Source organism: Dendrobium catenatum, unplaced genomic scaffold, assembly GCF_001605985.2.
Source record: "Dendrobium catenatum unplaced genomic scaffold, ASM160598v2 fragScaff_scaffold_722, whole genome shotgun sequence".
Taxonomy (NCBI): Eukaryota; Viridiplantae; Streptophyta; class Magnoliopsida; order Asparagales; family Orchidaceae; genus Dendrobium; species Dendrobium catenatum.
In genome coordinates, this window is record NW_021319184.1 from 1 (window position 1) to 27,638 (window position 27,638).

The 27,638-nt window shown below is 35.3% G+C and overlaps 1 protein-coding gene across 2 annotated transcripts; it reads right to left on the reverse strand.

Annotated features, from left to right (window-relative positions):
• Positions 1-4,963: 4,963 nt before the first annotated feature.
• On the reverse strand, positions 4,964-23,283 carry LOC110107622 (GTP-binding protein At2g22870). 2 transcript variants are annotated; one of them, XM_020837917.2, is made up of 4 exons: positions 22,723-23,283; positions 22,545-22,614; positions 9,187-9,349; positions 4,964-5,548 (listed from the first exon to the last, which is right to left on the reverse strand). In XM_020837917.2, the coding sequence occupies exons 1-4, from the start codon at positions 23,243-23,245 to the stop codon at positions 5,330-5,332; spliced, it is 975 nt and encodes a 324-aa protein (XP_020693576.1). In that variant the 5' UTR covers positions 23,246-23,283; the 3' UTR covers positions 4,964-5,329. The 2 variants fall into 2 exon arrangements, with proteins under 2 accessions (XP_020693576.1, XP_020693575.1); XM_020837916.2 differs by having other exon boundaries at positions 4,964-5,551.
• Positions 23,284-27,638: the final 4,355 nt, after the last annotated feature.

Consider the following 27,638-nt stretch of genomic DNA (forward strand, 5'->3'; position numbering starts at 1 on the left):
TGATACTTTACTCGCATATATTGAGAAAGAAATATTGAATTGTATTGAAAATGATGTAATAGTTAATCTTTTTCAAAATATGAAGACCAGACGCTATAAATTATAAGTATTTTCTATCTTATATTTAATATTCAATCTTTTTTAAAATTTTTTTTAAAACTGCCTATGCGGCTATGCCGATCCCAAGCCCTGATGCAAAAAAGTTGAGGGAAAATTTTTTTAAGGAATTTGTGCCCCCTCTACAAAAAGTTTTTGGCTCCGCCACTGATCATCCCAAAACGACCCTAGCATAGGCTTCGTTTGGGACAGTCTTTTTATTGTTTCTTAAAGCATTTTTTTATTACAAAAATTAAAATTTAGGTACTAGAAAGCTATTTTAAGAAGCAGGAAGAATGCCACCCGAAACGAAGCCTTAAACTTCTTTAGGGACGGCTTTCTTATTACTATTTAAAGTAACTTTTTAGTACAAAATTTTTTAAACTAAAATTTTTGTACTAAAAAGCTGCTTTAGAAAACAATAAAAAGCTATCCCAAATAAAACCTTAGCAACTCTAATTGTAAAAAATAACTTTCCATCATATATATTTTTTAAAAATGTTGAAAAAGAAACAAAATAGCAGTCAAGTAAAATTATAGTTACTGTCTGAAAAAACAAAGAAACAAAAAATCTAATGTAATCATACCCGTACGCTTCGTCGCTTAAAACAATTTTTTAGTACAAAAAATATATAAAAAAAAGCTGCTTTAAGAGGCAATAAGAAATCAATCCCAAACAAAACCTTAATCTTCACATTGAAAAATTGGATCTTCACATCATGGCCTTAATTTTCTGATCATTGCAAAAGAGGAAATTATATATTATTATGCTTAATTTCCAAACGGCATAAATCTGAGAATTTGAATCTGTATTCAAATTACGGAAAAAAATTACGGATTTCTACGTAAACTGTGCCACCAAACTGATATCTTATAGGGTTTTGGTTTCTCTCATACTATCATGATAATTATCTCTTTGTAATTATTTATTAAAATCATTAAAATAAGTTTGAATGATTGAGATTATGAAATAAGTTATTAAACGGATCATTTTTTTAAGTCTAAATAGGTTGTAAGGATTAATCCGAATCTAACCCGTTTAATTAATGGGTCGAAATTAAGAACCAAAATCCGACCCAATACTTCAGTGCTTAACTTCTTCCTTTAAAAAAAGATTTATTTTAGCTTTTAGGAAAAATGAAGATATGAGTAAAATGATTTTGGTTAAATCTACTAAAATTTTTCAATATATCAGTAATGGCTCAAAACTATTAACCTAAAACATTAAGATTATTGTGAGTTCATTTAGTAGTATGTTTATTTTAATTTGAGCCTCGAATATTCAACCATTTTATTCAAGTGGTATTTGAATCAATGATATTGTTAGATTCAAATTTATCTGTGACACCTGACTTTACTAGCAAGCCGACCTGTGGGCGTGCAATCAAGAACATGCATAATAATATAGAGAATGAGGTAATGTGAGGGAAAAATTGAAATGAGTTCTTAGAATCTTAATCACATAGAAAGAGGCCCAAGTATCATAATGTTCATATTATGCAAAAAGATGTGAAATGATCTTCATCGTGCCTTATTTATAGAGTTTTCAGGTCTACATAAGATATAATGTCCAATAAAAACTAAAAAATATAACGCTACACAAAATACCATTCTCACAAGTTGCTTCCGAGTTAACTGAGGGAGAGCAGGTGCTGTAAAACTCTAACGGTTTGTGTCTAGGCGGGCATAGTATTGTCAAGTATGCATTTGGAAAGCTCATAGTTTGGGTGAGATTTTAGTGTTAAGTAGGAATGTGTGAGTCTAGGTGTATGGGACCGAGCAACATTTATGAGTTGTTGGCGACTTATACTGATCCTTGGATCACCTAAAGGAGAAAAAATTGATCTAGGGTTGTGTAGAAGATGAACTAATTAGTCAATCAATCATAGTAGGCCGAGCAAGGGCTCTTTGAGTATGTGATTTCCTATAGTTTTACTTGGATTATAGAGGATGAAGGCTCTCACCCTGGGTTAGGTCAAGTTGTTGTGTTGGCTTCCTCTGTCCCATTAGATGAATGGCGAGTTGTTAGGTTGGTGAGGTTCTTCCTCATTACCCTTAACAGGGGCGACCTTCCTTTGTAAGCTCGGGCGAGTGAGGCTTGATATCACTTTGGCAAGTTCCTTTATGGGGCCATTTAGACATGAGTCATCTCCTTGTAACCCATTGTCAACTTGTTAAGTACTTATGAAGGCATATGAGAGTATACATACGCAATTAAGATAATGTGTTACATGCGACATGTCTCTTATATGTCTTCATTGCTTCTACTAAGGTCAAGCAAAATTTAAGAGTAGTTCCAAAATCTTTTTGAAGATTTGAACTATTGAAGAAGATTAGATTATTATCCCTAAAGTACCTTTATGTATTTAGTGAGAAGTCTTTCAATAAGTATCATCATATCTTTAAGCCGGGCATTCATGCTTTCTCAATTGGTGGGTACGTATTCTGCTTGGCTCAATCTCTATATGATTGAGTGAGATCTTACTGTGTGACATGGGATTGAATTAACAATTTTCAAATATGGTGAAATTGCAGCTAACATTGGGGACTCTCATTTTAGGGATATATTATTAAAGTCCATATGATAGTGCAAAATAGTTTGTATTAAAATTTAAAAGTGAAAGAAAGTTAAGTATCTAATATGTTAGTATTTACCTTTACTTGTCAATTTAAGCTTCTAGGTTGATGGATGTAGTTAGGTGTCATGCCCTGGGTCTATATTAAAAGAACTATACCTGTCTTTTCCTTTAGCATTTAACTAGAGCTTACCAATTTCTTATGAACAACATAAAGAATTATGCATGATGTCCAGAGCCTCAGATCATAGGATCCTTAACTTTATCTGCAATCATGTAAAACCTCATAATAATCGAGCACATAGCCCATCAAGTAATCAAAATCTTACAACTGAAATCATTATAATGTAAAAGAGAACAAAATATTGTAAATTATATAAATAAATATATTATTCATCAATGTATATATATTGGTTATCTGTATCAATAATCAGTCTATAATATATCATATCTCAGTTAGTTTTATTTCATTCTTCCATCATGAATTCTAATCAATCAATTAGTTATTCGATTTTTATCACTCAATCAATTTCATTTAATCTCATCATCTATTTTGCTCACATCAATCTGTCAGTTACAGAGTCAGTCATAATATCAATAAAACGGTATTGGGAATTAGTAAAAAAATTGTATCAGTAACAATATTAGTATTCTTAGTGTCAGGCATAATAACAGTAATAATAATCAGTAACATTTATTAGTGTTCTTAATATTAATATCTATATAATATCATTATTATTAATAATAATAAGTTGCTTTAAAAACAATACAAAAGTCATCCCAGATCAAACCTAAATCAACAATTAAAAGTACATAATTAAGGACAAAGCTAAAATAATAATAATAAAGGAACTAAGCTATACTTTGTATAATTTTTTAAGCACTTCAATCATGTGACGAGTTACATTCCAGAAGAATTACAATGTTATTGTATTCTCAGTTGTTTGCTTCTAATCCCTGTAAGGAATTGTATTGATTTCAAACTTTCAGAAAATCTCAAAATTGTCAAAGTTTTAGCTCAGAAAAATTCTTGACAGTTTATATGGCAGTCTTTTTAACCTACTTGCAGCTTAATTATCATGCTATTGATGTTTAGGGCTACAACTTTACATTGTTGCAAAGTAGGCAAACTTATAGAAGAGCAAAAGGCCAGAAAAAAGAACAAAAAAATAAAATCAAAACATACTAAACTAAGGTTGTCACAACACGAAAATCCGACTTGAACATGACCAGCAAATTTCAGGTTATATCCAACCCGATTTCGAAACGGGTCAGATTCGGATTCCCGGATTCAACCCATTTGAAAAAACGGATTAGGTTCAGGTTGAACCGGAAACCCGAACTCAACCAAATTTAACCCGTTTGGAAAAACATGTTAAGTAGAGTAGCGTCACCTCGCCTGTCGCTGTCGAGTCGCATGATGACGTTATGTTGTTGTCTCGTCGCTGACTCACCATCCCACGCACCAATCCACAATCCAACGCCTTTTTCAATGACATTCCAATCATATTGTGCCGTTGCCGGCGCCGAGCTCATCGTGACGCCTCAACCCGCATGTGCGATGCCTACACCATCACCAACCTGTGTTTTCACCTTCCCCTGCCACTGCCCAACACCTCTTTCAAAATGTGTCCGTGGATCTAATCGGGTCAACTTGGCAACCAACGCGGGTTAGATTCAGGTTGAAATATCTAACCTATTTTCAAAAATAAGTTGAATTCGGGTTGGGTTAACTAATGCCGAGTAAATTCCAGGTTCAACCCGAACCCAACCAGTGACACAATTTTATAGCCCACAAAATACAGTAATTTTATATTAGATTTACAAAATTAATAACTATATCATGCTCCCAATACTGTAGATTTCAGCATAAATTAAGACAACTTTTGACAATTATTTTTTTCTTGCTTTCAATAAATTTTTTAACTACAAAACTGTTCTAAAAAACAGTAAGAAAACTGTTAAACTTCATCAGATATTACAGAGAATTATAGTCCGATCTTCTCATACTCAATGATGGCATCCCAATTCTTACTGTATTAGCTCGAACGAGCTTCTGTTTTGTATCATAAATGCTTTTTTTCCCAAAGCGCTAGCATTGTTTTTTCACTTTTTGGCTACATCTGTCTTTGCTTCCAGGCAGATCTGTAGCTCAACATATTAGAATTTTAATTAGTGCAGCAAAAAAAAGTCATAGTTGAAGAGCTCAATTAACTAAATCCAAGACAAATTGCCTCATTCTATGAAACCGCTTAAATAAAAGAAGTTAAACTCTTAAACATCAAGGCATCTTTTGACGTAATGGTTAGAATTTTATTAAGAAACTCTGCAAATAAGCGTGCCCATCCCGGAGCAATTCTGAGATGGATGACCTACTGAGAAGTTACACCAACATGACAAAACCGTGAGGCTCTTAGACCAAAATGAACAATATCTCGATAGTTAAGAGTTTGGACTGTCACACTGTCAGCTCATGATATTCTAAATATGCTAAAAAATATTCAACAATGCTATTAAAGCATGCAGACTTCCACCGCTTTTTTCCAGAAGGGAAATGCCAGTTTTTTTTTTTTTTTTTTCTTTTTAGTTCGATGCTGTTGTACATTATAGATCTATCCTGCCACAGAAAATCATCATCTTCAATCACTAGAGCTTGTTCAGTGCTTCAGCCAGTAATTTCTAAGTTGAGCAATGTGAAGGAGGATCTCATCTCGACCCATATTGGTCACACTACTTGCCATAATCCAAGGGGGTGCTGCCTGGAAGTATTCAGAAATTAAGTTGAGGAAATCTTCAGCATTGTCTTCGGGCATCTTCGCACCATTTTTCTTCTTCTTTCGTTTGTCGCACTTTGTGAAGATCAGAGTCATCGGAATCTGCTGTAAGAAATCGAGATGAAGTGACTGCAAATGAATGGTGCATAAAAGCCTAAAAACCAGCTATGGTGACCAAGAAAGCGTGTAATTTTTGCATGAAATAAATCCCAACACATACAACAACAACAACAACATCAAGCTGGATCCCACTATGTGGGGTCGGCTACATGAATCCCTTTTCTCCATTGTGTTATGTTAAAAGTTAAATTCTCATTTAAATCTAATAAAGAAAGGTCAATTCTAATATTTTTTAATCAAGTCTTATTAGGTTTATCTCTACCCTTCTTAACATAAGTCAAATCTAATAGACTTAGTTTCCTAACAGGGTCATTGGAAGACTAACCAAACCATCGAAAGCGACTCTCTCTAATCTTATCTTCCACTGGAGCTACTCGAACTTTTCACTTATATGCTCATTTTATATCCTGTCTTTAAGAGTAAAGCCACTCATTCACCTGAACATCCTCATCTCTGCAACACTTAACTTAATATTATGCTCCTCTTTTAATGGCCAACATTCTGCACCATAAAGCATTGCATATCTAGCCACCATCTTATAGAATTTTCCCTCGAGTTTGGAGGGTGGACTTTTCTGTCACACAACAAGCTCGATGCATTCCTCCACTTCAACCATCCAACTTGAACTCTATTAATAATATCCTCATCTATTTCACCATCACTCTTAACAAAGACCAAAGATATCTAAAACGTGTACTCTTATTAATGACTTGATCATCTAAGTCACAATCCCCCAACTAGAACTATTATTACTAAAATTAAATTCCATATATTCAATTTTAGATATACTCAAACAAAAGCCTTTAGATTCTAAGGTAGACCTCCATAATTTAAGTTTACCTTCAACTCCCTCTCTAGTCTTATCAACAAGAATAATATCATCAATAAAAAGCATACACCATGATACAACCTTTTGCAAATGTCTAGTGAGAGCATATATGACTATAGCAAAAAGATATGGGCTTAAGGTTAATCATTGATGTAATTCAACTGAAATAGAAAAATAATTGGTCAAATCTTGTGTCTGGACACAAATAACAACTCCTGCATACAAATACTTAATGACTTGAATATAAGCATTTTAACCCTTCTTTTCTAAAACTCTCCTTAGCACTTCTCTTGGAACTTTATAATAAGCTTTCTCTAAATTAATAAATATCATATGTAGATCCTCCTTATTCTCTCTATACTTCTCCATCAAACCTCTCAATAAATGTATAGCTTTCATAATAGACCTACCCGGCATGAATCCAAATTGATTTTGAGAAATATTAGTATCACGCTGCACCTATGTTCCATAACTCTCTCCCATAGTTTTAAAGTATGACACATTAATTTAATTCCTCTATAATTTGCACAATCTTGTTTTACAAAAATCCCAACGCATGCAACCAAAAACTTCATTTTTTAGTAAATGTTTTACAGGTTCAGAAAATATATTGGAAATAATGTTTTGCAGGAGCCATCGATGTTCTAAAAGCGTTGAGGAATAATTTTTCTAAAGAACAAGTTCATCAAATGAGAGGAGGCCTAAACAATCTTATATTGGAAATGAAATCTGCTATTAGAAAATGTAATGACCATTACTGAAATGGAATCATATCCACGGGTAATTATGATTAATCCTAACATGACATACATGGTGATGTCTAGTCACAACACAAAGGGCACTAGCATAGGAGTACATGAGCCCACAGTTTGCTTAACAGCTTTCCCCATTTGACAAGTCCAACATTGACTTACTATTAGTGATATCCGTTCTAGGCAGAGGTTAGTAGATGGTCTTACATTGTCTTACATGACTAGCAAATCTCCCATCATATGACATAAAACTAACAAACAAGAAATTCTCACAAGTAGCAGGAATGCAAAAGTTTGATCTTTTAAAGATGAATCCATTACTAAATATGCAATATCAAGTCGAGACATATAAATTATTTTTAGACCAAGATAAATCAGATAAAAAGCAAAGGCATACTAGATGCTTACTTTTATTTTCTAAAACCCTGACACTTTCAAAATCATTGCACTAAGCAAGATAAAAACTTGACAAAATGTATCAACAGCTTTATTCTCGATTCTATAGTATGAAGTACAAGTGAATAATCATGCATAAATGCAACCCATCTTGTGTGATGGGTATTCAACTTTTTCTAGGAGTGTAAATACTGTAGAGTTTGATGGTCAGAATATAAGCGAAACATTTGTTGAAGAAGGTAATAACATCAATACCATATGACGTGCACAACGTAAAACTCCTTGTCCTAGGCGAAGAACTTTTTTTAACATCATCGAGGTTTTCATTTAAGCGCACAATAATATTATTTTTCCTAACTTAATACACTACCAATTCCAACCCCATCCAACCTCCCCCATCTTACCCCCATTCCAACCTCTACGACAATCTATTGTGAAGGTCAACCTATTATTAAGGTTTCACAACTTAACAAATGTCGCCTACATAGTCCACTTTGAATTAAATTTCTGTCACTAAAGTGTCGAAGTGTCTCCTTATGAGACAAAGCTATTGGGGAGGTACTGACAATTTTTTAAGGTAATTGTGTACAAAAATACTTTTAAAGCTATAAACATCATAAACTAATACCTAGGGGTGTCAATTTCGGGTCACGGGTCGGGTTCGGGTCGAACCCGGAAATGACCCGGCACTATTCGGGTCAACCCGAACCCAACCCGTTTTTACAAACGGGTCGATTTACCGGACCCGAACCCGACCCGCTTCGGGTCAACCCGACCCGACCTGCGGACACGGCAAGGCCGGGAGCAGCTTCACGGCATCGGCAGCAGCGTCCGGCCACAGCGGTGCGGCAGCAGCAGCGTCCGGCGGCCACGATGTCCGGCGTCCAGCGGCCGGGCAGCGGTCACGCGATGCGATCACGGGTCAGAGGGCGGGATTCGCGATGCGGACATGCAGTTATCACGCGGGATTCACGAAGCGAGTCAAGCGACAGCGCCGCGGGAAGCTGGACCGCGGGTAGCGGTCACGCGGGGGGAAGCCGGACCGCGGGCAGTGGGGCAGCCGGACCGGTCATGCGGGATTCGCCGATTCGAGCAGGGGGCGGGATTTGAAAAATTTTAAATTAAACGGGTTCGCGGGTTGACCCAGCAACCTGTTGGGTCAACCCGAACCCGACCCGTTTTTCAAACAGGTCAATTTTTGGAACCCGAACCCGACCCGTTTTGAAATCGGGTCGGGTCCAACCCGAATTTTCCGGGTCGGGTTTTCGTGTCGTGTCAAATATTGACACCCCTACTAATACCGCAACATAGTTCAAATGGATTGATTTTGTTTTACAATGTATTTAGGATACACTTGATTTCCAAATACTTCTAAGTAAACAACCAGTAAATCTTTTCCAATAAAAGGAAGTTTTCAGCTTAAAACAAAACTATTAACTGAACTGCAACTTGCATTGGTATATCGCCCTATTACAAAGAGTATGATATAATATTGTATTCGCTGTAAGGGAAGGGTCAAGTTATGAAGTCTCCACCTTGAATTACCAATTCATCCTTACAAAAATGCTGAGAAATAACTAAGCAAGTAGACAATGGGGCAAGTAACAACAGACTGAAAGAAAGTAACAAACCAAAACGCTTACCTGATTCTGACTGAGCCAACCGGCATATTCAAGATCAATTTTCTTTGGAGGGATACTGGCATCTATAAGAAGAAATACACATACTAGTGTCTCCCTCTTCAAAAAATATTCTTTGGTGAACCCATCCCAATTGATTCTAAGTTTTTGAGGCGCAGATGCATATCTGCATGGTCCATATTTCAAAAGAAGTTTCAATAAAACAGAAAGCTAGTGTACTAATGAGTAAGAAAATTAAAAATAGGCATCATAAAAAAGTTAATAACTTTGATTAACTTAATGAAAGCAAAAACCAGTAATTCACAATGTATAAAAGTGTCAGAATTAGAGATAGTATGTGAACAAGTTTCAGGACTTGAAAATTTTGCTCACAAGGGTACCATAATAATCACTTTTGATTGATTTGAAATAATATTAAAAAAAAAAGATAGGAGCAAAAGTAAAACAAAGATAAAATTGATGTATGTAGTTTAGTCGACGTGAAAATGATAATTACCAATGAATATTACTATAAGATGTGTGATAAGTTCTAGTATCTTTAGAATACCATGTAATTTAATAATACTAATGAAAAATATAGAAAAACTTGATAAATCTGTCATAAAACTATATTATATGGATGAGTATTAAGAAATAAAAAAGAGTTTGATAGCCACGTTGAGGTAGGGGCGGAATCAGCTTCTTTTTTAAAAAGTGGGCAAACTTATCATATAAATAAATTAATATTTAAAATATAAAATAAAAATGCATAATTCAAAGAAAATCTTATGTTTGATTATGATCAATAAAATGAGCAATGCTCACAAGTTAATCATCGTATTTTAAATTTTTTTTATAATGTTATATTATAATTTTATTAGAAATCAAATCAAATTCAAATCTCACCAAACAATTTCATTAATCATCGATAAATAACTAATAAAATGTTAAACCAATAAATTACAAAAAAATTATTTAACTTCTAATCTCAAAATTAATACATGAAAATCAATCATCACTACAAAAAAAAATGAAAATCAATCATCACTGCATACTAAACTGTAGAAATTGAATTTTTCTATTATCCAATTAGTTGGTTCTCTTTCATATAATAATTAGTTAATAAAATATTCCATCTCACTTTAAAATCAAAAGAAACAAAAAAAAAGTAAAATAAGAAAAGCAGACAATAAAAAAAAAAATTTACTAAAAAAAAGTTGGGATGCGACGTTAATTGCAATGACCTATATTTATAATTTATCAATATTCTTCCTAGAGACCCCCCCTACCAAGGTCTTGCTTGCTACTCATCGCTATTTGTTCTTCGACTTCGCATGTGTGGGTATAATAGGGTTTTTTATTTAATTTTTTAAATATGGGTAAATAGAATTTGAGGAGATAAAATTATCTAAATAACTTTTTTAATTTAATAAACTTATAATTTCAAGGACGGGCAATTGTTCACCCTCAGCAAGACAATTCCGCCTCTGAGTTGAGGATAGAAAATGTATGATAAAGCTAAACAGGATGGAGATAGAAATGTTACATTGAAAGATGATTTTTTCGAACAACACAATAGAGGTTGATAAACAAGTTGCTGGAAAAAAAAATGACAATGATAATATGGATTTATAACAAAAGTAGAAAGTATGGTGATTGAGATGATACATTACAAAAGTGGAAGTAGTGCAAAGCAAAGGATCTTCATCATCCATTAATCCTTTTTTTCTTCAAATTTCTATCTCTAAGTCTCCTATTGTACATAATGTACACCAGTGAATTCATCCTCAATGTCGACAAACGATTTCTCCTCTTTGTATGCACTTGGTTGTATGTACTCCAATTTCTTTCACAGTCAGATGAATAGTATGTCAAGCCCAAAACTTTCACAGCAAAATGATGTAATTCTGGAGCCCCATCACCAAATTGAATCCACCACTCAACTGAAGATCGTTTGACAATTGTATCTTTTGCTTGTTTTAATCCAAAAAACCTTCTTTGTTCCTAAAAGGTACCAATAGCATGTCAGCATTTGACCTTTCAGTTGCATCGTCTTATTAGATGATCCATGCAATGATACAATCCCAACTTTATTTCAGGGTTTATAAACTTATTCTCTGCATATTGATATTGAGGGTTTAGGTAGTAGCCAGCGTCATGCAAGTTTCAGTGAAGCTGTAGTTCCCACCTATCATCAATAATATTCCAAATTTCCCTAAAACTTCTCTTATTGCCTCCTAAGTTGGAGGCAATCATCTCTTTGGCTTCATCTATGGCATTGTATATGAAACCCATTGCAGGCTTCTTTTCAGCATCCACCATCCTTAAAACATGAATTAAAGGTCTAGTGGTGGTAATAACATATAAGACACTTTGCCAAAATCTGTCATTTAAAACAATCTTTCTAATCTCTTTTCCCTCAGCCCTCTTCGTCCAAGCACAACTCAACTACTGTGTAGATGTGAACATAGCCTCTAAAAGTTGCCTAGCATCCAGCATGCTCTCTAAGGTCAAGTAAGCGATGCAAAATCTTGTTGTTGCTGCCCTTAGAATTTCTTTCTTCGAAGATTTTCTCATAAGAGCTAGAACCCAAGAGTGGTTGTAAATAAACTTAGTTATTTTATTGGCTTTAGTGAGTGCAATTTATGTTGAGGTAGCTCCCCAAGCTTCTCAAGAATCAGATCTATGCAATATGCAGCACATGGAGTCTAGTACAGATGTTTCCTCTTCTCTATAAGTTTATTACCTGCAGCCTTATAAGAACTTGCATTATCTGTCACAATTTGTACAACCAAATGTTCTCCAACCTCATCAATAATGCTATCTAATAATCTAAATATGAACTCAGCATCTTTGACCTGGTTAGATGCTTCAATTGATCTTAAAAACACAGTACCATAAGGATTATTAATGAGGATGTTGATCAGACTTCTATGTTTGATATCAGACCACCCATCTGATGTAATTGTTACACTTGTTTGGTTCCAAGTTTTCTTAATTTCTTCGATGTTTTTATCAGTGTTTTCCAACTCCTCAAAATTTATGTTCTTAAATCATACATGGTTGGAGGTTTGAACCCTCTCCCAAATGCTCCAACTGAACGAATCATGTTGTAATAAGCAGGTGATGTTGCAGCATTAAATGGAATTGCATTTTCGTAGAAGAATCTGCCTATATCCTTACACACTCTTCTCCATATCTCCCTTGCATTTTCTGGGGCCATCTTCTGTGTAGCAGAAGGCCTATCATCTGATGTGTCAACTATATAATGATCCATATGCCCTTTAGCACCCCTAGATGAAATGGGCTTCATAGAAGAAGATGAATCCTTACTCACTCCCGTAGTAAGATCCAACATCAACTCTGTCCTCAAATTGCTTCTGTGCAAGATGTTTTGACATGGTAGACTTATTCATGTATGACTTTATCTCATACCTTACAGTATCAGGAACTTTGGAGCATGGAGCAACATTCTTGTGAGAACCTGAAAGGTGTTCCTTCATCCTAGTCACACCACCTTTCACAACTTTATCACAGTAATTGCATTTCAGATAAACATATATTTTGTCACTGCCTCCTACATCCACCTAAGTGCTATGTTTCCATTCTGGATCTTTTCTATGACCTGATGCAGCTTTATCTTTATTTCTGACCATTCTGATTGAGCAAAAATAGGAAGTGAACGAGTTCTTACTAATCTTTTCTATGACCTGATGCAGGTCGGAAGAGACAGCAGCCTCGGACAGAAGCGGCCGCCGGTCGGACGGAGAAGACAGCAACCCAACTAGCAGTAGAAAAAACCTCCAAGAAAAAGGCGAAGAGAGCAGCTCTCGTTTAGGGTTTAGTATGCGTACTGGATGTGTTCAGTATTATATAATGTTGAGCCGTCGATAAAGCAGAATACTGTATATTCTATGTGTATATCCTGCGTATTTACGACGTCTATACTGCGTATGTGCGACATTTACTATGCATATTCTATGCGTATTTTGTAAAACTTCTTCTAAAGTATTTGTAAATTAGCAGTTAGAGCAGCCGTAACTTAATATATGATTTTGTATTAATAGTTAATAAAACATATGATTTTCTGGATGTGTTCAGTTTTATATTATGCGTAATCTATGCGTATACTGTGCGTAATATCTAGGTATATAATGCGTGCTCCTTGCATATGCTGTGCGTACTCTCTGCGTAAACATTGTGTAATTTGAAAAAATGAAAAATCATTAAAAATCCTTTTTCCTTTTAAGAATATCTATGTACAAAATAAAAGCACAAGGAATAAATAACAAATACAATTTTACAAGAGAACCTATGTACATTACTACATTCTATTAAAAAAATTCAACCAAAATAATTACAAGAGACCCTTCCTTTAATTTATAGACATAATTTTCAAACATAAGTAATGCAGTCTTTGACAGAATGAATGATTTTTTACTTCAGAAATAAGTCTAAAACTTCTGATAGTTTATGATTCGTTTGAGTATAAGGATTACTTAGTTTTTTAATTCTTACGATTGAGAAATCTACTTAATTATCCACATTCTCAAAAGAATCACAAACTAACAGCAGCCTTAGACTTACTTTCTGAAGTAAAAAATCTTACCTTCTATCAAGACTGTATTACTTCTATTTGAAAATCATGAGTTACCCTAAGCCAAGCGTTCCCGCATTAAATAGTAGAAATTTGAATGTTGAACAATAGCAAGTAATAAATGCTCATAAAAAATCAACCAACCCTCTTACCCTCCCAACCATATCAGTCACCCGCATGTAATCATGTCACGGCCCCTAAGTCCTTACAAATTTAACAACTAAAACATGTAATATAAATTTATAGAAAGATATGCATATATTATGCGTATTCTATACATCTTTTGTGCGTACTGTATGCGTGTACTATGCGTACTATATACGTTTTTTTGTGCGTGCGTGATACGTATTCTTTAAAAACATTCAAATAAAATTTATAACATTAAAACCATTTGTAATTGATCAAATACACATTTAAAAACAAATATCTATTATCTTAATTTAAACAATTAATAGAAATTTAAAAATATGGATAACTGCGTAATATATGCGTGTATTATGCGTATCTTATGCGTATTTCGAGCGTGCATTATGCGTATTCTTTTAAACCATTTAAAAATATTTATAATTTTTTTATCATTAAAAAATAAGAAATTCAAACACTGATCTTTAAATGAAAATTATAAACACAAATCTTTTCAAATATCATATTCCTTATTTCTCTTCCTTAAATACAATCCACCAAGAGCTGTAAATCCTTTGTATTTGTTTCAAATATTATATTTAAGACTAAAAAATTGAATCATAATAGTCACATTGAGTCTGCAGTGTAATAATAAATTTAAGTTCAACGTGTTCAATATATTTCTCATCATTTTAATGTAAGTAATCTAAAAATAAAGATAGATATTAATTAAAACATTTAAAAGAATTTAATAAATATGAATAACTGTGTATTGCGTGCATGTATTATGCGTACTCTATGCGTGCATTGTGCATGTACAATGCGTACGATATGCTTGTTTTGTGCGTTCGTAATGCGTATTCTTTAAAAACATTCATATAAAAATTATAATATTAAAAAAATATTTATAAAATTATTTTTATCATTAAAACAAATAAGAAATTGAAACACTAATCTTTAAACGCAAATGCTAAACACAAACCCTTTCAAACATCATATTATACGTATATAATACGCATATAATATGCATATAATATGCATAAGATACGCATATCATAAGCATACCATACACATAACTCACGCATACCATACACATACAAATATTCAAACATAAAATAAGTTGTATTTTTTTTTACCTTTGATTGAACTTCTTCAAACATTCATGCAAAAAATTTCTCTTTTCAGAACTCAAACTCAGAAGATCTTTGTAATTTTCTATTTCATTTGCATAAACAGGAGTTACAAGATTTACATGAATGACATCTACTGGTATTGGTTGATTTGGATTTGTATATGAAATAAGTTGCATTTCTGCTGGGATTGGCTCATTTACGGGGATTGACTCATTTAGGGGGATTGGCTCATTGGGGTTGGGGGGAGGGATATCTGATTTATGTTTTTTATTGGAAGATGAAGAGTAGCTAACAGATCTATTCTGAGGAAAATTTTGTTCTAATCAACGTGATTATTAAGCTTGACCTCAATAACTTCAACTCTTTCAATTAGGTCTTCAAACTTTGAGCTCAGCCTACCTTTAAATTCAAGAAAAAATTATGCATGTTTCTTAGCAGGATTTGATAATTCTTTCTTGGAGAGATTCCAATGCTTCAGCAGAAAAACTAAAGTGTGGTTGCTGAGGAAATTGGTGGGAGTCTTGCAGAGGAGTATTGTGGGGATCTTGCTGAGGATGTGGGATATGATGGGGAGATTGGGGGGTTTGATGAGGGGAATCAGGGGATGAAGGGTCGTCTGATGAATATTTCTTGACATTAATCATATCAATTTCAGCCTGGGAAACTCCCTTGAGTACATTATAAATCTGATCTTTCTTTATATTAACAAATAAGTGTGACCACCTATGTAGTATATATAAATATCATCGGCCCATCGTAGAAAACGGGGCCTTTTATCAGCATATATAGGAGCATGAAAAAAAGTATGCCCCAGGAATCAAATCTGCATAAGATGAAGGAAAATTTAGCAAATGACAAAAAATCTTAGCACACACATTGAGGCATTGAGCCAATAAAATTTCAAATGAATTTAGCAGCTAGCACTTAGCACTCAAAATTAACAGAGCTACAAAACCGTTGATGTAACCTGCTGGCTTCTTATTTGAAATCTTGGAGGAGCTCTTATTAAACTCTCCAACTAAAAATTTCCTAATTAAACAAGCCCAATTTATTGACAAAAAATCATTTGAATTATTTGTTATTTTTTGCAACAACTGAGGGGTTTTGAAGTTGTTAAGTTGAAAAAAATAAATTTAAACATAAATACATGATAAACATTCTTAACATAGTCTCGGGTGGATGGGTTTGCTTGTTCAACTCCATCATGTCTGCCTTAATTTTCAATGATGTAACTGAAGTATGTGCTAAGGAAAGCCAGGATATTTCTTCTCCTTTATTTGGCAGACCAGAAAGAATGGCCACTTCATCAACAGTGAAAGGAATGGGTTGACCTTTTAGAACAAAGCATTGCTTTGAAATGTTTCACCTTGAGATCAGCTCATAAATAAGAGGGACATTTTGCTCAAACCCAAGAAATTTCAAAAACTGTATGATCTTTAAACGTTTCAATGTGTCCACAACTTTAGGAGTAATTTGCTGAGCAAAGTTATCACAGATTATTCGAAACGTAGAAACATAACATCGATAGGTAATTGGACGAACATATATCTGAAAATTTTAAAAAATAAAAACATACAAAATAAGTAAATGAGATACGCAAAAAAAATGCACAATATACGCACAATATAAGCAACAATCACGCACAGTGTACGCATAACATACGCATATATTACGCACAGCATACGCACAAGAATGCACAATGCAGAAAATATGGCAGCAAATTATACACACGCAAAAAGTACGCACATCATAAGCAAATATCACGCACAGTATAAGCATAACATACGCACAAGAACGCACATTGCATAAAACATGGCAGTAAATTATACGCAAGCATAAAGTACGCACAACATAAGCAAAGATCACGTACAGTATACGCATAGAATTCGCACAAAATACGCATTGAGTATACACAACATACGCATAGATTACTCGGTGCTTAAAATTTAGTTAGGGTTTATGTTTTAAATTTCAACATAAATTCATAAACCCTAAATACAGAGAAAACACAATGGCATCAAAGTATCAAACATTTAAAAAATTTCGAGAAGCAATGCATACACATAGAGTAAGCATAAAATACGAAGAACTTGAACACCAACGCATAGCATAACCATAAAATACGCAGCACGGAACAGAAAACATGGAATTAAGTTACATTTCTCTTTGGAGGTGACGACATCTGAGAAGAAACTGAGTGAATAATGCTTAAAATTGCTCCGGAGTGAATGCTCGAAATTTGGAATGTTTGCTGTAACTTGAAAACCGAAACATCGTCTCTGACATTCGACCTTTACCAGGGTTTAAATGTTGATGCCACGTCGACATCTCACTAGGCGCGCCACGTCGGCAAATTTGAGGCGTAAGCCTCAGAACTTGAACTTATTGCATGGGCTTTGAGGCTTAAAGAGACCATATTGCTCAGAGGCGCGCCTCAAGGCGTGCCTTTTATTGCACAATTTTAAACCATGATTTGCATTTGTATTTGTACTGGCATTTGGTATATTTATAGTCATATATTTATTTTTTCTTTAGCGTATTTTATTAAAAATAAAAAATTAATAAAAAAAATATTTTATTTTCATATATATATTGAGGGGAAAACCATGTTACAATAAGTTAAAAAAATATGTTTTAATTTAAAACTGATATAAGACCCATTCAAAAATATTTGTCATTATAAAAAGGGAAAGATTGTTGAATCTTATGAGCTTGAAGAGTTTACTGATAATTTAATATTATAAATATTATTAGTTGTGATGATTTTGAGCTAATGAATTTGTATGAATAAGTTTTCTAATTAAGCTAAAATTTCATGTTAATCAAGCAATGAAGGTCAAATGGTATTGGGATGACAATCACATAGGTGCACTCATCCTAAATTGAAATAGGTAAGACATCAAGGAAAAAGGAAAAGAAGACTGTCAATGAGAAAAACGAATGCATTTTTTTTCCATTTTGTTGAGCCATTTTATATAAAACAACCAATTATGCACACATACAAAAGATAAATTAATTTTATAATTTGCTTAAAAAATTAATTGATTAAATAATTTAATTAATGACAAATTGCACTATATTACTTGCATCATACTGTAAAAAATGCAAGACATTTTTTAAAATTTAGAAAATTTAAGCCGTATTAATAGAATTTTAAAAATTAAAATTTCAAAACTAATCGTATTATATGATACCAATAGACTGCCTAATCAATTATAATCAAACCAAATAGCTGTTATCAATTACTTTCAAAAATAGATAAATTTAAAATTTAACTAATCATACTATACGATACTAATTATAATGTATGATTTCATATACAATTTACCTAATTAAGGGCAAGTATCAAGGAACATAATAAAAATCGAAGCTAAAAAATATAATACTATAAAAGAATGATCATATAGGCCAATCAAAGATTTTTCCTGAAGTTGGCTAAATGTATTTATCAAAATATACAATGTCAATCGTATAGTCCGAATAAATAGACTCGGTTTTTTAGAGCTTGAGGATGATTGTGCTAATCATATTGTATGGTTCTAGGATCAGACAGATGATCTAGCTATCATGTTTAATAAATAGCAATTTTTAGGGTTCTTAATTAAGCCATCATATAAATATAACTTAATAGAAACCCTAAAGACTTAAAAAAAGAGGTTGCCAAGAGGTATGAGAAATTTGTGAGAAAATTTGTTCTTTGCAATCTTTCTTGTGAGTTTTTTATTTTTCTTTGAGAATTCTTATGTGAGGCTACAGTATTGGTTCTCAAATCATATCCTTTCATTCCTTTGATTTAAGAGTCCGGAGCTCCTAGGTTAAAAGCTTCTTGAGCTTTTTTTTGTAAAGATCGTGGGGATCTCGTGGAGTTCTTTGTGTTCTGTGGATGTAACCTGTGAGAATAGGGTTGGTGTACTTTTCTCAAGATAAAGAGAGAGAGAGAGAGAGAGCAAAATTCTCAAATAGAAGACTACGAGAGTAGACATAGGCCAGTAGATCGAATTACAATAAATTGGTTTGCATTCTTTTTTTCTTTTTTGTACTTTTTTTGCTGCACTAGTGCTTTAGTCTTTAGTAGTGTTATTATGATGATTATAATGTAAAAACTTTGAAATTTTGAGATCTTCTTGAAAAATAATTGGCTGAAGAAAATGGAAAGAAGGATTAAGATAAGTAAATATGAAAGTGAGGTTAGATGAAAAAGGTAAATTAAAAGCAACAGTCGACATCATAACAAGAAATTCAGGCTGATGGGATAAAGGCTCTGAATACTAAGACTGGGCCAATTAATAGAATTATCATTTTATATTTCCAAGGTTATAAGGGCTTGTATGTGGGATGTCAAATGCATGTGTGCTTGTGAGTTGCATACACGATTCTGATGTTACAATAAGCCGTGAAAGTGGATATTGTTTTTCTAGCACAATTTAAGTGCATGGGGGCATTGAATAGCTTGTGATAGTGAGGTAATGAAACTCGATTACTTTCAAAAGATAGATTAAACAATGCATAATGTACTTCGTAGATATTTCACACATATTGAAAACTTGTTTACTGATCTGAGGATTCCAACAGGCATAAGCCAATGATTAATCACCCATCCCACACATAAGAAAAAACGATTGATTAATGAGTTTATAATGATATAATTTTGTATCGATGTCTTCTTATTTTGGTGTAACTTGATGCGTAGTGTTAAAAGGATGGAGAGAATACTGATAAATCCTATTAAGGTACAACAGTCTCATCTCTATGGTATTATTAGATGAACCCCAATCAAAAAATATAGGAAGTCCTGGCAAGGGGTGTAAGTGAGCCAAGCCGGCTCGATCTCGACGCATTAATGAGCTCACGAGTCGAGCTTATCAAGCCATAAGTTTGAGCTCGAGCCTATACTCGAGCTTGTATATTAAACAAGCTCGAGCTCAAGCCTGGCTCGACTTAAAAGCTCGATGAGTCACTCGATTAAATAAAAAATGTATTTAATAATTAATTTAAATTAGGATTATATAATATATTCTAATAACTTTAAATTAATTCTATATTAAAATTTACAAATTCTAAAAAAAAATAATTTTTTAATTTAAAACTAAGAAATTGAGCTTAATAATCGAGTCGAGCTCGAGCTTTCTAAACAAGCTCGAGCAATCGAGTTGAACTTAAGCCTGTGAATTTTTTAACAAGCCGAGAATGAGCTCAGTAACAACTAAACAAGCTTAGCACGATTAAGCAGATACTTGACTAGACTCGACCCATTTACACCCCTAGTTCTGACTATGAGAATATGGTTTAAGGGAAAGGGAAACATGTAATGAAATAATAGGCATTGGTTTAGGAAGCAGGAAGTGACCATTATTACTAAGTCATGGAGCTTGTTGTGTTGGTTTTGAGCAAATGAACTTTGAGTGAGATTGGTGGTCTCCCTGTTAGGAGTCATAAATTTCCTCATCTAACGCAATACCTTGAAATTGGGAGTGGCATTATATGAAAGCACATTTATCATGGAAAACCTTGATTCTCTTTGTTGGAAAATGGCTTAACAAATCAAATAGACTAATTGGCTCATAGGCACAAGGCATGGCATAATGAAGTTCGGAGAAATTGATCATATAGCCTAACCAACCGTACATGGCCAAATTTTAAATTTCCCTATAAATGATGCTCTTAAAATAATTTTGGGTTTTTATGTATGATCTGTGAGCGACTAGCGAAGCTTCACCCAACCCTAGATACTAATGAGGATTTAGCTTTTAAATTTGAATGCTAGGATAATACGCTAAATATTATATGTATATGTAGGCCTTTTAGGTTGTTAGACTTGGATAGATGGCACCTTACAAGACTCAAACTAGGATTAATTTGCTTAAAGGCTTCAACCATGATAGGTTTGGAACAGATGTTGACAGTTCTTTGAAGAGTACTATAAGGAGATTAAGAGACAATAAAACTAATGAATGGATGAACAATATAAGTATTCTTTAGAGTTTGAATGATGCCTTCCTCCTCTTGGAGGTTGCTTCTCCTTCTTCCTCTACATTTAGTTCTCTTCTTCTCTTTCCTTCTTTCTGGTAGGAATTATTTTCCTTTTCCATCAGAGTCACATACGGAGAGAGACTGGTGGGAGAGAGAGAAAACGAGGACAATGAGAAAGGCATTAGCCATGGGCCTCAAGGAAGATAGTTCCCATGGAGGAATATTAATTTCCCATTAAAGTGCCATTGAAAAAATTATAAATAAAGATTTTAATTATAAATTCTAAGGAATAACAAAAAATTCAAATTCTAACTAATTATAACTTATGAGTATGAAAATAGGAATCGTCGTTAAAAAAACTTATCTCCTATTTAACATGCTTATTATCATCATCTTTGACAACTCTTTAATATTTTCTTGATATAATATTAATAATATATTCATTTTCGATATGAGTTTGATGACCTTTATTATTTTAATAATAAACTGATATTTGTATAACTAAGTATCGGCCACAAAAATGACTAAAATAAAACAAAAAAGATGAGAAAATCTCGTGTAGCTTCTTTTGTGACTTGTTTAGCTTTGATGCAATTTTCCATGCAACTTGGTCAACCCTAACCATATAAGCAACATCAATCCAAGTAGGTCTGCCTCGTAGAAGGCTTGTTCTCATGCCTACATATGGCTAAAAGCTCCATTAATGTACTACTATGATTTAGTCTCCATTCTTAAGTATATCCTTATCCAGTCTACTAAATCGCTAACTTAGTTTCTTCCACATTCCTATCTTTTAATTTCATTAGTCAACCATAGAATTTCAAAGTTAAGGTTCCCAATTGTAAAAGATAGGCACCTACGAAAATGATTTGATATTATCCTTCCATAAACAAATTGTAAATCAAGGCTAACCTTATAAATTCTTGATAATTTCAATTGTTGCTCCACCCAACATAGCTACTTTGATTATTGGAGCATTCTAGCCCCTTCTACATCTAGAGCTGAACTGAACAGGTTGTCACACTTTTCACTTCAATCGTGGATCCAACGTCAAGGTTGGATAAGATAATTAGATCATTACTGGTATTGTCCTTTTCAATCCCATATCACTGATCTGTCTAGATAAATTTCAGCTGCCATTCTTGAACAAGCCGCTTCTTCTGGCATCAACAATATCAAATATAACTCTATGTAATGACCATCAACATCCATGCATCAACTTTGATAGCTCCTTTGACAGCATTGTATTTAAGTTTAATTGGGAAAAGCTCACGCCTATTCCAATTTTTGAATTTCCCATCTAAAATATTTGCCACTTTCAGCTTTACTTAATTATGTTTTTGATATAAAAAAAGCTACGACAAATGAAATATATCATCTCTATCCCTGCTCAATTTCTCGGACACAGTAACAAAAACTTTAGAGAAGAAAAACAGTAAATGAGAGTGTAAATCACTAGGAATAACCCATTTATCATTTCCAAAACTCTGTCAATAAGAATTTCTGCTTAAAAAAATTCAAAAGATATATATTGTGTAAAGATGAATTTTGAACAGTACCCATATCCAGGTAAATCCACCAGATACCAGCTATCATTTATCCGGAAATGATTGATGCACTGTGTTTTACCTGCAGCTCAAGAATGACGTTGATCATTCAAGCACAAATTACAGTAGGTAAGAAAAACCGTGATTGGGAGGCGTGGTAGATATAGATAACAAAAATCGGTGAACCCACCAGGTTTCTTGGAGATGAGGGCCAGGCGCTTGCGGCGGACGAGTGAGTTGAGGAGGGAGGACTTCCCAACGTTGGAGCGACCGACGAGAGCGAAGTCCGGGAGAGAGCCGGCGGGGCAGTCCTCGGTGCAAGTGCTGCTCTTCACGAACTCCGCAGTGCTCACCTGGGCATCCCTCGAGTATGATCCCAGCACGATGTTGGAACCCTTGAGAACCCTACCCCTGGCCACCGAGGTCGCCGTTGCCGGTAGCTCAACTTCCGGCGGCACGAAGAGCTTATCGAGAGGGATCTCGAGCAGAGTTTCGTCGGGGATCGGTGGGTGAAGAGGCTTGTCGAGCTTAAATAGTTTGGGGACGGGGGCAAGGTGGGATTTGGTCGCAACTGAGGCGGCGACGGCTACGTCGGAGGAGGAAGAAATGGAGAAGAAGGGAGAGTGGAAGGACAGATTGAATTTGAAGGTAGGTAAGTTGGAGGAAATAGAGTAGATGCGAGGGAGGATGCGGTGTTGATGGCGGAGCACCATGCTAATTCTCGTTCTTGGTGCATCTACTTGAGATTGGTTTGAAAATTTCCATTTTATATATCTCATGTACTAAATATTCTCAACATTTATGTTGCAACCATCTTTAGTTCAAGATTGGTGATGCTATAATTTTAGCTATTTAAATTTTTATAATAACATAACTCATCTTGGCATGTTGGTTGGGAGAAACTATTGTGTGCGGATACCGAACGATCTGGAGACCAATCAGAACATGTCACGTCATCCGGTACACAGCGGTACCGAGCTGCGATACCAAGCAAAAAAGTGACGTGGTGCATTCTTGTTAGTCTCCGGACACCATACGGGGTCCGCACTGAATAACTTTTCGTTGGTTGGAGGCTTTGGCTACTAACCAAGAGGTCTCGAATTTGAAACTTGCATATGTGATATGTGTGTGAGTATGCTTAATGGCAAAAATGTCCCAAAAAAATCAGTAATTATAAATTATGATATAAAAGACACTATAGGAGTACCCTATTTAAAAAAAAAAAAAAAACGGTTCAAACTTATAATAAGGACTTGAAACCCTAAATCCTAAATATAAGTAGACATCACATTATTGATTACAACCAAATCCAAACATTATTCAAATAATGTTTCAACTTATTTGAATCTTATTCAAACCATATTTGAAATTTGATTCAACTAAACAAATCATAAGATGGGTGTTGTTGTGTCCCGGAATATTCACGGCGGCAGAGAAATATAAAGTTTAACATCTTAGTTTTGTACGAAGATCTAGCACACATACAGATAAGAGAGATGGTGTAGCATTCATAAGAGATCAAGATTTTTACGTGGAAAATCCTGAAAAGGGAAAAAACTACAGGGCCTGGCCTAGTTTGAATGAATCCAGTATTATTTGTAGTCGATTACAAATTAGGCCCTTCATTTGGGGAAGGTCTTGGCTTGATAAATATACATCATATAAAATGTATTACATGCTGAGACTTGAAAGAATCACTATTTGATGTGTTCATTTGGTCGGTAAGAGCATAGTCGGCGAGCGATAGTAGTAGGAAAGATTGTAGTCAGGTAATGCTGGTCGGAAGGATCGTCAGAGGGTGATGGAGGTCGCAAGGATCGTAGTCGGCGGGCGATAGTGGTCAAAAAGATCGTTGTCGGAGGCCGACAGAGGTCGGAAGGACTGTAGTTGGCAGACGACAGTGGTCATAAAGACCGTTGTCGGAGGGCGACGAAGGTCAGAAAAACCATAGTGTGAAGGTGACAGAGGTCCGGCATCAATTGGTGGGCGTGCAAAAGTACGACGTCAGTTGGTTGCCGGGTAGAAGTTCGGCATCAGTTGGTGGTCAGATAGAAGCCTGACGTCAGTTGGTGGCCAGGCGAAAATTCGGCGTCAGTTGGCGGCCGTAGATGTTCGGCGACGGGCGCAAGTCCGACGAAAGTCCTGTGAAGGGCATAAATCCGGCGTCGGGTAGAAATCCAGTGACGGGAGAAAGTACGGCGTAGGGTAGAAGTCTGAAGAAAGTCTAGCAACAGGTAGAAGTCTGACGACGAGCAGAAGTCCGACAATGGAAAGAAGTGGGAGAAAAGTTTGGCGACGGGCGGAAGTTCGACATCAGGCATAAGTCCGATGAACGTTTGGCGATAGGCAGAAGTCTGGTGTTGTGTAGAAATCTAGCGATGGGCAGAAGTCCGGAGATGGGCGGAAGTCCGGCGACGAGCGGAAGTTCGACGTCGGGTAGAAGTCCGACGAAAGTCTGACGACGAGTGGAAGTCTGGCAATGGGAGGAAGTCTGGCGTCGGGTAGAAGTTCGACAAAAGTCCAACAACGGGCAGAAGTCTGACGATGGGTGTAAGTCCAACGAAAGTCTAGCCACATGCAGAAGTCTGGCGACGGGCTGAAGTTCAACGTCGGTTAGAAGTCCAATGAAAGTTCAGCAACGGGGAGAAGTTCGGCGATGGGCGGAAGTTTGACGTCGAGTAGAATTCTTGCGAAGGGTCAAAGCCCGGCGTCGGTCGGTGGCCAGGAGGTAGTCGAGGAGGAAATCAGATGGCAAGAGAACCCTTCCTTCTCTTCCTTCTCTTCTTGCTTGGGCCTCCTTCCTCCCCCTAAGATGAATGAGGGGTCTATTTATAATTTTTTAAGAGTGTCATAGCCAGTAAATAGAATAGAGATTAAGGGTAAATTGGGAGTGGTTTGAACAGACGACCAATATTGATCCCCTTTGATCATAGATCATTTATCAAGTATTTGAGTGCATTAGAGATATCAGAATTTGGCGATCTTGGGCTTGTTGGATTTGTCTTGGAAACCGTTTGGTAATCTAAATTATGTTTTGACATTTCCAAATATGCTTCGAGTTTTCGATTTGGACACAATTGGACTCGGATTGAATCGAATTTGGTGTTGTTGGGTTCGTATTTCTGAGACGTTCAATTCGACTGTAAGTTTGCTGAAATTGGAGTTCATATGGTCTCCGATTTAATTTTAAAGTTTCCAACTTGATTTTGCATCGAGATTCATGCCCTATCAACATAATTTTTTTAATGATATATCAGGTGCAAATATGTGTGAAGTGGTGCGATACTAATTTATTTCAAAAATCTTCCAAACTTAAAAACCTTACACCAGCTTAAAATATATGAGTGTATTACCTTACACCAGCTTATAAGAATATTTCTAACATACATCAGCACATAATTGTCCAAAATAAAATATGATTGGTGTAAATAATTATATAAAAAAAGACTTTGACTTAGTTTAAGAATCATTAATCAAGTATATCACCACATGAATATAGAATACTATAAAATATAAATAAAGTAAATGTGGAAGTTAGTAAACCAAATTGTAGAGTAATTGGACACAGTCGATTTTTAGGTGATTTGGCTAACTAACCTACATCTACACTAGCCAAACAAGATCCCACTAATGCTTACTAATAAAACAAATTTCCTTCACTCATGAGTAGGTGGAGAAACCTTTCACACGAGCTTTTTTTTTTTGGATAGTTAGGGGATTCGAGCTAGGGTGAGAGGGGAGGAATTACTTCTGTCGACCATCCGGCCGCGAGCCTGATCTCCTTTCACACGAACTTCCTGGGAAATGGAGGCATAACTTTTTAGGGTAACTGGACACGATTGGTTTTTATGTTATTTGACCACCTAACCTACTTTTATGCCTAGCCTCTTTTGACATTAGGGCCCTAATAATACTTACTAATTAAATAATTGTTCTTCACTCCACAAGCAGACAAAGAAACCTTTTATACCAACTTCCTCCTTTGAGGCAAGTTACTTCAACTCATAATCATCTCTATTTGGTCACAATATTCCTTCTTCAAGGTGAGGAACCAACCACTTCTAATCATTTTCACTAAGTCGCAATATTTTTACTTCAAGATGATGCACTTGCCACTCTCAGAACAAACCACTTAGGGGTGTCAATATTCAACACAACCCGAAAACCCGATCCAAAATTTTAGGGTTTGGGTTAGAGATTTTGACCCATTTGTAAACCTGGTCGGGTTGACCCGGAAACCCGAAATCAACCCGATTTGACCTGGACCGATTGTTTCCCACCCTGTTTGGTGTCGTGTCAGTCGTTGAGTCGCTCCATTTGTCATGTTGTCAATCACAATGTCACATCTCCAGACCATCCCGATTTGAGCTTGTCAGCGTCGCTGCCCTCGCAAGCCTGCTACGGCTACTCATCCCGGTGATGCCCTCTCACGCTATTGCGATCGGTTGTCCCATGATAGTTTGGAGTTCCACGTTTGTCATGAGTCGTAACCGTCGGCCGGCCTGCCGTGACCATTCGCCTACCGTTAGCCTGCCAATCGCGTGCTTCTTCTTCCAGTTCCTCCTTTTCATGTTGGGTCATGGATCAGGTAAGCCAATTCTGGTTAGGACTCAAACCCGACCCATGACCCGATTTCTACGGCTAATCATCCCGACGATGCCCTATCACGATGTTGCGACCGGTTGTCCCGTGATAGTTTGGAGTTCCACGTTTGTCATGAGTCGTAACCGTCCGCCGGCCTGCCGTGACCATCCGCCTACCGTTTGCCTGCCAATCACATGCTTGTTCTTCCAGTTCCTCCTTTTCATGTTGGGTCATGGATCAGGTAAGCCAATTCTGGGTAGGACTCGAACCCGACCCATGACCCGATTTTGACTGTCCTAAAACCACTTGATAATGAAAACTATATATATAAATTAAACATTTAAACCAAAACTTTATTGACCTTTGGAGGTGGCTCAATGAATTTCAATAATAAATAAAGCTTATTACAGAAATTGATTATAGGATGAATATAATAAGAGCAATCAAATATAATAAAACGTTAAAAAGATTTAAGTAGGGAATATTTTACAAATAGCTAAAGAAATTTTATGGTAATTATGA

Excerpts from the sequence above, each read along its gene's own strand:
- LOC110107622 (XM_020837916.2), bottom strand. The coding sequence starts at position 23,245 with ATGGTGCTCCGCCATCAACACCGCATCCTCCCTCGCATCTACTCTATT. Across the intron at positions 22,615-22,722 it reads CCTCATCTCCAAGAAACCTG|GTAAAACACAGTGCATCAAT; the intron begins GTGGGTTCACCG and ends CTTGAGCTGCAG. Across the intron at positions 5,552-9,186 it reads GTTGGCTCAGTCAGAATCAG|CAGATTCCGATGACTCTGAT; the intron begins GTAAGCGTTTTG and ends GATTTCTTACAG.